Source organism: Aquila chrysaetos, chromosome 13 (assembly GCF_900496995.4).
Source record: "Aquila chrysaetos chrysaetos chromosome 13, bAquChr1.4, whole genome shotgun sequence".
Taxonomy (NCBI): domain Eukaryota; kingdom Metazoa; phylum Chordata; class Aves; order Accipitriformes; family Accipitridae; genus Aquila; species Aquila chrysaetos.
Window position 1 is genome coordinate 15,288,056 of NC_044016.1, and position 12,913 is coordinate 15,300,968.

The 12,913-nt window shown below is 37.5% G+C and overlaps 1 protein-coding gene across 4 annotated transcripts in view; it reads right to left on the reverse strand.

The window, feature by feature from the left end:
- The window catches only part of THADA (THADA armadillo repeat containing), a 172,253-nt gene that overhangs the window by 99,741 nt on the left and 59,599 nt on the right, over positions 1 to 12,913 (reverse strand). For all 4 annotated transcript variants that reach the window (XR_003926238.2, XM_030034578.2, XM_041128294.1 and 1 more), the window contains exons 27-28: positions 11,413 to 11,502; positions 9,885 to 10,016 (exon numbers count right to left, since the gene is read on the reverse strand). Coding sequence is in view for 3 of the 4 variants with exons in the window: in XM_030034578.2 (XP_029890438.1) it covers positions 9,885 to 10,016; positions 11,413 to 11,502 (222 nt within the window). In the remaining variant the exon portion in view is untranslated. The remainder of the gene's footprint in view (positions 1 to 9,884; positions 10,017 to 11,412; positions 11,503 to 12,913) is intronic.

Sequence of the window (12,913 nt, forward strand, 5' to 3'; positions counted from 1 at the left end):
GTTCCTTAGCAATTAAAGTATCCAAAGCATTTAATTTTTAATACTTATTTCACTGTGGAAACCTGTAATTGACCTGAAGACACTTTTTTGTTCTTAATCTGAAATTAAGAATCAAAAAAACCCCAGAATAATCTGAGTTTTGATATAGCACCTCAGTATTTACCTGACAAGTAGAAAAACATTACAAAAGTATCAACAGTTTGCTGGAGGTTTTAGATCCACAATCAACATATGAATGTAGTCTAGAAAATGTCTGAACGTAACTGTGGACAGAAACAGATCAAGTGTAATTTCAGGTTACTTATGCAGTACTAAACGTGTAAATTTGCATCTATTTCCTTTAAAGTGAAGTTAATAGTTGCCCAAACTTCCAGTCTCTTTATGCATTGCGTTAAGTATTTTATTCTTCAAACTCGGGCAATTAAGATAAAACCTTATGTATTTGTAAGGGCAGCATTTTCCACACAAGCACTTTATGAATCAGAGTAGCTGTAAATACTGCAGGAACTATGTAAGCAAAGTGCAGACTTCTATTTGTGAAAGCTGTCCACAAGCTATGCCAGGAGTTGTTTCTCTGTATGTTTCCAAGGGCTTTCTAGGAAGAAATTACAGACATTTCTTTCTTCTTGTCACCAAGACCTAGGTTATTGTAAAAAGTGGCCAACTGATACCAAGCTGAATCAACAATAGAAACTTGAATTGTTGTGGTTCAGCCAGCCAACAAACCACGATCTCTAACATGTAAGCCTACGAAAACTGTTACTGTGCGTAAACTTTAGACCAACAGATATATGTTCTCTTCAAATGGAGATTTGCTATAGAACATGCTGACACAATTTAAATAGCATCTCTTTTCTTGCATTCCCATCAAGACATCTCAAATAATATCTCCAACTAGCTAACCTCTAGGTTTATTTAACTATTTGCTGAAGTCACATGAGGTTAGAGCCTCCTTTCATCAGTTTTTGGTTCACAGCATTCTAGAGAAAAAACAACTGCTCTTAACTCAAGGTCACGTAAAAGAAAAATTTTCATTCACAACCATATTTCAACTTTGTTAATTTGTGAAAAGTTACTATGATGTTTCACAACTGTAGAATAACGGAAAGAAACACACACCACTTACTACCAAAACAGTTAGGAAAAAACCACAACAAAGAATGCAGACAAACTACTTTCTGTCTTAGTAACTGCATCATTACTTTGAACTCTATGAAAGGAAAGTTGAATGCATAAATCAAGTCTCAGCACCTTGTGATGATTTTGAAAGCTTCAGCTGATTGTAAACAAGAATGCAACAAGAGGAATTTTCAAAGCTTATCAGACCCATTATCAGACCCATGAAACCAACCAAAGCATCTGGGTTCTCAAAGACACCCTCCTTTCAGCCATACCACCAAAAGTAGCTAGCCCATTGCCAAAAAGCCTTCCCAATATTGACTCTTCTCGAACTCAGACTGTTCTTTTTAAATAATATTGGCTTTTAAAAATATCATTATACTTGGTTTTCCTTGACATACCTACCATCCTCTGCAGAGTTAATGCATTATTTCTCTCCATTTTCATGTTCCTTCCTGCAAATACTTTTGCAGAACAAGATAAACGTTACTATTTGGCTACTTATCTTGACTAGCAAAGTACTTACATACTTAAAATTAGCCAGTAGTAAGTGAATAATACAATTACTTCACTAATCATGTGTTGACAGTTGAGCACCCCATCCTATTTTTTATTAGATCATGTTTCAAATAAGAAGTAGTATACATCAGATTTTAACCTAGAATCCCAGACATTGGCCCCCTTCAGGAATGTGCAGTACTGGAAGAAAGATATTTACTCTCAGTGCTCATGAACGCCTCTCCACTAGACATCACCTTTTATTTCCCCTGAATCTGACAGCTACCTACATTTTGTGAATACTTCCTAAATTGCTTCAGATTATAATCTGCCAATTAGAAGCAAACAGATTGATGAACACGGTAAAAACTGGAATAGGGAATCAATATTGAATACCTAGGGGTTGTAGTATTTCCCATCAGCACCACTTGAACATGAAAAGAACATCTGCCTACAGTTTAAGAGAAAAGGCTGAAGAATACACCAAAGAATGTACAAGATGTAGCATGATTTTTAGTTGATCAGAAGGTCTTGAACAGCCTACTGCCAATCAAGAACTTTGCAGTTTTCTCTAGCGCTACAATTTGAACTTAATCAAAATGGAAAAAAAAATATCACAAACTCTTTACCATTTCTCATTTAAAAATGTTAAAAAAAAAGTCTGAAAACCTTCTTATTACTAAATACTTATGGTGAACCATAAATACTTTTACAGATCGGTACCAATCACTATGCAATCAGGACTGCACAGAAAATAGAGTGTAAGTAGAAATGGAAGAATTCCAAGCCAGTCCCAACTCACAAGAGAGGATTTATACTCGGAGGGGAAAAGCATTCTTCTCCCTCTCTCCTTCTCTCCCAGGCACGCAAAACTTCCATCTTGGATGTCAAGCCAGAGATTTAACACTACAAAATACAGTAAAAATCTAAAAAGCAATGTTACATTTTAGGTGTGTAGGTTGCTCCCTTTCCCAAATACCTATGCCAGCTCATGTATTTTGGGAACCTTGCCTATAATGAAAAGGATATCTGTCTCCATACTGCAATGACAGGTCAGCCCCATAAGTTTCCCCAGCAAGGAATGGGTATTCCAATGGGTCACAGCCTGCTCCTAGTATCACAGGGATTCCAAACAAGAAATTATTGCAGGCAGTTATAATACTACACAGTTATACTGATCAGACATTAGATTAAGGGGAAAAAAAAAAAAAAAAAAGACAAAGGAAAAAACAAGAGACCAAAGACCGAGAAGACGTGCATGTGATATGGAAAGCCAGGGAGATGCTTTATAAACAACTGTAATGAAGAGCAGTTATTTTAATACAACAGTGCTGCAACAAACACATGTAGTTCTTTTCATCCAATATGAAAAGGCATTCCCACAAAAGCTCTTTGCTTATCAGACCCCTGATAAAATTCCCAGTCTTACAGAAATGACAGTTAAAAATTGCCAAATTTTAACATTAATTCTCCTACTGGTGTCATGCCACACTAAAATAAAGGAAAAGGAGGAGAAAGGCAGAGAAAGCATGCCTAGCACAACCATCCAGCTATCTTGTTTGGCCACTTACCAAAGGATACTAATGTTTAGCCTACAGAAAGTCAGACAGTTGCTTTCAAGTCAGATACAGAATGATGTACTAAACCCCCATATGCAGCTGTACATGTGTGAAAAAAACCAAAAAATCGTGGAAACTCTATTTAAACAACTTACATAAACAGAGATTTTAACAAGGTATACATGAATGACTTCAATCAAGCTCTGCCCAAAACAAACTGAAGATACCTTGTTACCAGAACTCCTGCGCTCCCCCATCTCTTGTGCTCTTTATTCAGTGTAAGGTTTTAAACTTATTTCAGTCTCACACTTTTGATTTTACATTTGAATTTTGTTTCTTTATTACTCCATATTACCCCAGATCCAATTCCCATGAAGCCTATACAAGCTTTGTCACAGGGCTACAACAGAACAGGACCAGGCACCTGATAAGGCTGGATATAATTTAACATAATTAAACACAACACAGAGCAGTAAAACTAATAGGCATAGGTCAACAAAGATTAACTTTTTTTGAAAGAGCAACCCACAATAATATTATTAATCAGTGAATATTTAAATTCACACCACCTTCTAGAATATTAATACTACTATACTTGGGTGGTTTTCCTTAAGTTGTTTAAGAAGGGAGCTCTCACAGATTTATAAAATAGTAAGACACAACTGTGACTCCTAGAGAGCCCCAAAACTCATGATCAGGTGCTCCACTTCCTAAGAAGCTAAAATAAACCTCAATCAATCTCACTTATTTAATACACATTTTTCAAACTGCCTAAAACATAGAACTCAATGATTTGCAACATTAGTACACACAGGTTACAACAGTAAGATCCTAATTTTATGTATGTACCTTTACATAATTGGATTTGTTGTTCAAAAGCAAAAGATGTGAACTATGGCAATAATATTTCCCCCTTAGTCTATTGAAGTAAACTGAGCAATGAAGACTGAAAAGAATATGCAAGGAATTTGTGAACATAAGTGGAAAAAGAATGGGGAGACAAAAAAACCAGGCAAAGCTGCATCAGAATGATTTTGCATCTTAGTAGGAAAGCATCAAAGAACCAGAGATAAATCAGTCAATGGCAAAACACAGCACAATAATGTAAATATATTAAGTATATCTGGCAATTGAAAACCATATTTGGGGGGATATAGTATTATGCAATGCCATGAGGTTGCTTCATTACATGGGAAAGATCTTAAACATGTTACTAATCAGAAAACTATTGAAAACAATGAGTCCTTTGTAGTAGCTTCAAGCAGAGTGCAACTGAAGGTCTATTTTTAAATTTCCAGCAAATATTTTTGAAGATTGACTGTAATTCACTTTGGCCAATAAAAACTGCAAAACAAAAATAATTATAAGAGATTAAAATTCAAGTTTGTATTGCCATTAGAAATTTGTATTTTGAGTAACAGCATTTTTAAAATAGCTTTCTAAGCTTGTTGGTTTCTGACAACACTTAATCTCTGAACAGCATTTTGTACAGAATAATTTATGGAATCTATACGTTATACACTGAACCTCTCGGACTTTACTGAAGGAGTCTGATCTTTTATAACAGAAATTCATATTTTGCTTTTAAATTTTAAGAAAAATCTTCTGTAACCTGCATATTAGTCTGGATTGGCATCTGTAAAGATTTAACTATAAGTCAACAATACTTAGTGTATTTACCCGCCGAATAAAACCAAAGAGTACCGCATTACATGTGTGGACTAAAGACTCATGTGGAATCATGGCCCCTGGGATTTTTTTTGCTTTTCCCCCTAAGTTTGAAAGAAACTGGGGCCAACAGTCTGCATCACTTCTTGCAGAGGGACAGACTAACAAATGTAATCCTCTGCTAAGAAATTTAAGGTGAGAGTCATGTAATGCATCCAAAAAGAGTCCACCAAATCCCTAGGGTAACAGATCTTCAAAGAGTCTTATCTAACCCCTTCAAAAAGCCCAAGAAAACGAAGTTTAGCGAACGAACGTCATCCTGGCCCCACAGGCAACCAGCACGGCAGGCCGGCAGGCCCCACAGCGCTGCGCAAGGATGTGATTTACAGGAACCCGCCGGGACGCTGCACTGGTGCTTGCAGAGGGCTCCCACGCAGCAGGCAGGCATCACCAGTGTCGCAGCACTACCATGGGAAAGGGATCACGGCGGGGCACTCCTGACACCTCGCACTGCTTCAGCCAAGTGATTTTAAGAAATTTACTGAGCTGACTTTGCCAGCAGCCTATTAGGAGGTTTCACAGAGCCTGTTCTGACAAGCAAGCTGCAAAAGTAGTAACTTCCAAGAAAAAGTGTACCAATAAAAGAAGTCGTATCATCTTCAGTTGTTTCCTCTGCCTTTCCAAGACAGGGGATAACTAGATCAACGTAAATCCATGTACCCTCTAGCAGATGGGTCCAGCCCACTTAAATAATGGATTTACTTGAGCTTTCCTATCACAGCTACTGCGATAGCATTTGAGCTGCCCATTTGCTCACAGCTGATGTAGACTTCCCCTCTCCTTCTCTAAGCACTCTTTCAGGAATGACTTATGGTAACAGGGCAGCTGACAACGCTCCATCCTACAGAAATTTTTCCTCATCACACACAATTTTGTTTTCCTTGAATCTTAGTGTCTGTCATTAACTAACAGTCACACTAATTATCCTTGTATCTTAATGACAAGCTCACTCGAGTTCAAAACCAAAATAGCACTGTATCAGTTCAGGGTGGTGGAGGGAGGGGGAAAAGAACAGCTGTAAAGGACTAGTGCTTCCCACTGCCACCTACTCTGGTCCCGGACTAAAAACAGCATCAGGGGATTTTGGAATTTAGCTCCCTCATCTTACAAAAAGATGCAAGTTACAAAATTCTGCACAAGAAAACAGTGTCTATATCATAACTGTGTTAATTCCATGGAAAGATGTTTACATTTCTATTTAAACTGTCCTCAGACAGTGAGTTTCTTCAATGACTTGCAACATCATATACCTAGAAGCAACACTGCTTTGAAAACCATTTGACAAAGTTTTAAAGGGGAAATTTCACTAAGAAGTAAAAAGTTTTGTCAAGTGGAAGACAAGGCACATACACCCAAATAATTTTAAAAAACCTTATGTTGTTTGACATTTTAAAGCTAATTTTTTTTTAACTTCTTAAAAGATTAAAAAGTCACACTCCTAAATAAGGCTAGACTTCAATTAGTTAGAAGTATCCAAGTCAATATAGTAATACGTATTTTACTCCTTCAGAGCATTCAGCCTAGAACATTTAACACTAAACAAACACTCTGTCAATGCCATGGTACAAGAGGACATAAGGTAATTCAAATTTAGATCATTCTGAAGAGATTACAGGTCTTTCAAAGGAGGATGGGAAGGCGAAAGGGAGGTTATGTTTTTGTTTCATACTTAAAACACTACCTCCCGATTACCTCCCTTGTTAATCAAAAACATTCTGTACATTCCTTCATCTTAGAAAGTAACCATTAAAGCAGACCTATCTAGCTCTTTAAAAAAAAAAAAAAAAAAAAGGTGAGGTAGTATGTTGTGAATCAAAGTGTTCCCTTCCAAGTAAAACATTGGCAAGGGAAAAGGGGAAAAAACTAACTTTTAATAGAACTGCAGATAGGTAATCAAATGCCCTAGTTCAACAGGGAGTAACAAGTATGTGCAGACTTGAGATTTGTCCTTGTAGCATTTAATCCTACTCATACTGTGCAATTCATCTCAGCACAGTCAGAACAACCACAGCTCTACTCCCACTAGATGGAAAATTCCACTCGGACTTAAGTGAGACTCTTCAAAAGCCCAGTTTGAATTCTTCCTGCTAAACCCAGTTTTGTTCAGAGAACTGCTCATTCGCTTGCAAACACAGTAAGTATTCTGTTCATCCTCTCAGAGCAACAAATGAATGCCACTTCATTGTGGGTTGAGCCCTGGAAAGAGTCTGAAGATCAGTTATGGGTTATATTCACCCTTCCTCTTTCCCTCCGCATAAGCGGCATCTTTCCTTGACAGTGGTACAGCAATAGAAATGTAAAAATCTCACAGTAAAAATATGGTAATTAAATGTTATAATTGCATTGGGCTACCATGTAATTATATGTATATGTAGATGTTATATAATACAATACTACATTAAGCAATTCAAAGGAACATTTAATATATACAATTTAATGTCTTGATGTATAGGGCCTTTGGCACCAGGCCTTCTCTTTGATCCTCTCTAAAGTGGTTACTTCACAACAATCTTCATTACCACCTTCCAAAGAACAACCAAATGAACAGGAAAGAATTTTATTTTAGTTCATCTGCTCCTGTTGAATGGAAAATAGGAAGGGAAATAGAAGGGAAAACAGCAACATATTTATCTTACTTAGGTAAATCACCCCTATGTATCACAACTAATGCAGTCAGAGTGAACTGAAAACCATCATGGTATTCACAGAACAAGGACGTAAGAGCTGTACACAGAAATACAGCCAGTAACAGGACACTGAGCTGTATTATAAATACATACATTTCGCCCTGCAGAATCCTTGGTATTGTCCCCCGGCAACCATAAGAAATGCCAATGCTTTGCTAAGTAACCCATCAGAAAATGCATGTCTGTACACCCACATACAATTTTCTGTCTGAAATACGTAAGAATTTTATTCTAGTCTTATACCTGTATCCACAGCACCTACTGCCAAATTCAGTGGAAAGGAGACGCAGAAAACATCCATCTTTATGTGCCATACCTCTCCTCTTTAGGAGCACAGTTAAAGGAAGGCAGGTCCAATGATACAGGTCTCTTAAATGTTTCCAGTTCTTCTTTTAAAGATTTTATTGGGTTTTTCTCCTCACATCTTCTGAATGGATTTAAATAACCTCAAGAGAATAAGCTAATTAAAGAGCGTGAAGAGTTATTCTGCTGGTGTATGTACCTTGCCAAAAGCAGTGGTCATAATATAAAGAGAAAAAAGAAAAGCTGTAATGAAAAGCTTATTAAAAGTTAATCTATCACTTATCAGAAACTATGCTGAAACATTATATTAAAAAGAAAATAAATAAATAAGCATTCTCCAGTGTATTAACAAAAGCATAAAAACAGAGCTAATCAATGATGTAACCAACAAATACAGTTTTAAACATTTCCCCCAAAAGCATTTAAGATTCAGATACAGCAGAAACCCAAACATTTTAATCGTTAAACACAGTGCATTTAAAAACTCTTACTACAGGTTTTTTCCTTTAAGAAAAAATGGTAGGTTATTATTTATTCTTGAGAATTCCAAAAAATATCGTAAGAAGCAAGAGATACATCACATCTGCTGTGAAGAATAAGCAGACAGAGCTATTATTATTTTCTAACATAAACAGTTTAAAATAAAAATTGGAAGAATTTAGGATTACAACAACTTTATCTTGTGTCCTGGTTTCAGCTGGGACAGAGTTAACTGTCTTCCTAGTAGCTGGTACAGTGCTATGTTTTGAGTTCAGTATGAGAAGAATGTTGATAACACTGATGTTTTCAGTTGTTGCTAGTAGCGTTTAGACTAATGTCAAGGATTTTTCAGCTTCTCATGCCCAGCCAGTGAGAAAGCTGGAGGGGCACAAGAAGTTGGCACAGGACAGAGCCAGGGCAGCTGACCCAAAGTGGCCAACAGGGTATTCCATACCATGGGACGTCACGTCTAGTATAGGAACTGGGGAGGGGGGGGGGGGGGGGATCGCCACTCGGGGACTAGCTGGGTGCTGGTCGGCGGGTGGTGAGCAATTGCACTGCGCATCACTTGTACATTCCAATCCTTTCATTATTGCTGTTGTCATTTTATTAGTGTTATCATTATCATTATTAGTTTCTTATCTGTTCTATTAAACCATTCTTATCTCAACCCGTGGGTTTTGCTTCTTTTTCCCGATTTTCTCCCCCATCCCACTGGGTTGGGGGGGAGTGAGCGAGCGGCTGCGTGGTGCTTAGTTGCTGGCTGGGGTTAAACCATGACATCTTGTTTCACTACTAAAGGAGCAAGATTAAGTATGGAACTTTCTCACCCTATTGCTCTGAAGCTTTCATACAGATAGCAAGACTTCCTCTCAAATACTGATTATGATCATTTCTCCACAGTCACCACAATCCTGTTCCCTTATCAGGCTCCGCATCCCACACCAGTGGCATACAGAATAGCAAAAATACCTGCTGAATATCTTGATGTAATCACCATAGAAATGAAAGTTACACTGTATAAAAACTTGAAAAGTCATCTTAGAAATATATTAGATGTAGGATATGTCTATATCTTTATCTAGCTATACACGTAGGTATTTGTATATTGGATGGATATGGAGATAGATATATACACCTCTACAAATCTATATATTAGTCATTACATTTATGCATTACGAACAATCATTCCGCAGGACTGAAAAACTCATCACAAGTTTGTACAACAAATCTTGCATTGCTAAAGTCAGTCAAGCTCATTAGCTTTCATCTACCCTCTCTGTGGCAGCAATCAAACAAGTCATACAATGGCTTGCATGAACTGAAATTCTTTCTAATACCCCAAAACAAGCATTAATAATGTACGGAAGTCCAACCAATGACTATCGGTTTTTCCTTTAAGAATTAAAGTTGAAGAGAAGCTTAAAAAGGCATTTTATAAAAAAAAAAAAATCCAAAGATTCAAGAAAGAACTCTCATCACATGAAAAACAACAACAAAATCACCTTACCTTATAATAAATGGGACAAACGGTGCCATGCTGAGTGCTGAGTAAGTGCCATCCATTGGAGATGGATACAGCCTTCCCAGAATTAAAAGCAAAAGGAACAGGCTTGGATGGATTTTCAATTCTTCAACTTCACTGAACAAAAAAGTGGTAAGAAGCATTTGGTGAAAAAAGCATCCTCCTTTATGCTAGTCTTGAGACTCTTCCACACACAATACCCTTCTGCATTTCTGGTTCAAGGAGGTATGCTAGACTGATCATTGCAAGAAAGTGCAAACCCTGCTGGGATCAGGCATGGCATCCAGTTCTCCTACAGCACCACTGGGGACCCCTGTATGAAGGCCCTTAAGGCTGTGCTACCTTCACTTTCCTACATTACCCCAAGCCTCCTTTATTCCTAATAGTGGTGAGCTGCCTCCACTTTTAAATAATATTAAAAAACAGCACAGAGAATGCTTCTCTAGGAACCGAGAAACCGAGAAAGGTGAGTTACAAAAAGATGGTTTAAAAAAAAAAAGTCAGTTTGGAAGGAAATTTGTATTTAGTAAATAGCAGGCTTTAATAAAGAATAGTTCTTGTCATTGACTCCAAGTGGCTACTATTCATACTGTAAAAACTATCAGAAATCCAAGTCAAAATCAACACTTCTCGATTTAGTTAATTATTAATAAATAAGAGACAAGCCTTAATCTGCATTGAGAAAAGCATTCAAGGCCAACATTTCAGGCAGCAGCTTTCAATCTTTTTCAGTTTAAAGAATTCCCCAAATTTCCCAGTGATGACACTGTCACCTTTGCAAATGTCAGGTAAAGCAGACTGCTTTGCGGAATATATACACCCTCTTTTCTTAGAGCAGAGACTGCAAAACATGCAACGACTAGTGAAACTCCTGCTCCGAAGTATCTGCCTCAGGCCCATTAAACAGACAGCTGAACCTCACCCGTAAATCAGCTGCTGAACTTCCACAGTTTATAACATAGCATTTTAAGAAAAAACAAAGCCAGCACTGGTTTACTTTAAAAGTTCATGAACCTAGGGGTAACAGCATCAGCATCATCCCAAATGGTGTCATCTGCATTGATCAAATTGGAGCTTTCAGCCACCATTTGTGGAGTCCTTAAACAGAGATCAAGGACCTTCCCCCCAAAGTCAGTGTGTCGCAGGCTGGGAAGTGTTCATTTAGGGTTACATGAGGTCTATGACCCTGTATCACTTAAACATGTTAGGAAGTCTCATTGTTAAACATGAGACAAACACCCAGTTTCTTTCTTTCTCTGAAAAACATATGTTCTTTAACATCTGATCCTAGGAATGCAGCAACTACTAATTACTCAACAGTAGTTCATACTCCAGAGACTTAACTGCAATGTGCTGAAGCTATAGGAAAAAAGCCTTAGCAAAAGACTCTAGTAGAACTATGTCGTTTCAAGAAGCACTGACGAAAAGAACAGCATCAGGGTATATGGACACAACTCAGTTTAACCTTTTCATTGCACTTCACATTTCAAAGCTTTCTCGGACACCGTCTTACCTGTTCAAAGTATTGGTTACAACCTCCAACTGCTTGAGAAGGAAAGGATAAAGACTTGGAAACCGAGAGAAAAACTCCCTTCCTGTCATTCTGCAGAAGGGAATGAAGAACAGTTACAATTAGCACTCTGCAGTAATTAGTTGCACGCCAAATACCAGTTTACTTGTTGGATTTCTGATGCTAGAGTGAAGTCAGAGATCCAGAAGAACCATGCACACATGATGAACTCCTTTCAAACAAGGCACAATGTTTTCATTAAAAATTATGATACAGCATAGTTTACACAAGTTAAATAACTCTGTCTGTATGTGTACATGCTAACACTTTCTCAGCTAAACTGGTTGGGCCTTTTTGGGCAAAAGGGATCTTAGCCCCTTAATCACACCAAAAAGAAAAGATACAGCAGCTTAAGTTCTGGCACCATTTTAACAACATTCTGGTTGAACAAGAGAAGACTACGCTTGCTTTAGTATGGCTCATGTACTAAATAGCTAATAAAATATATTTAATAGACATGTACTAACAGATGCTTCTATTTTACTGACATTGAAAAGCATCTCAAAAGAGTAACTCTCAGAAGATCTGTAAAACACAGCGGCAGAAGCATCTGACCTCCCATTAGCCCTCTTTACACAGCTCTGCTTCCAGCACATAGCAGCGGTGGCATTTCCAGGCCATGTTTTCACTTGTGTAGATGGTGCAACCACATTCAAAACAGAGCAATGTACAATACCTACTGAACTCATCCCTAGCCAGAAATAGTAAGGCAGCATAGTTCAAGCCACAACAGCAAATCAATCCAAGCTAGAAAGAGGTAAGTAGAAATCTTCTGTATTTGTTTTATAATCTTTTGATCAGATTAAGGATGGCTTCATGGTTTATAGGAAACTATTTAGCATCGTCTAAGCAAGAACCACTTAAATGTTACAGCAGGGAGGTTCTAATTAGATGTATGTGCTATGCAGATAAAACAGACTTCCTTTAAAAATAAATAAATAAAAGGCCATCCATTTAGAAGAAAGCCAACTGCAGAGTTTGCTTGCCACATGATCAACAAAGATAAATAAGTACATGTTAGCATGAATCCAATGCAAAGCTTCCAGAGGTTTAGAAAAATAACATGATGAGATGGCAAGATTGAATGTGCGTAAAAATAAGCATACAAAAAAAAATCACGCAAGAATAAATCAGCACATGGCAAGCATCAGCACAGCTTCTTTCAGCACTCAGCTAACATAACATGCCTTAGCCACAGGCCACAGAATAAACACAGAAAAACCAGATTGCTACATGGAAACAAATGTTCAAAGAGGTACAGGCAGCCTTCTGTAGGCACGTAAGAACAGTGAATTGCTGTAACTAAAAGCATGACCAAGGATTCTGCAGTAGCCATTATATCTAGAAAACAGATTTCAGTTAAAAAATTTAGATGGAAGCATTCGAACTGTGAATGAATATAAATTGAAGCACTAATGAGGATGATTTAAAAACATCAATACTG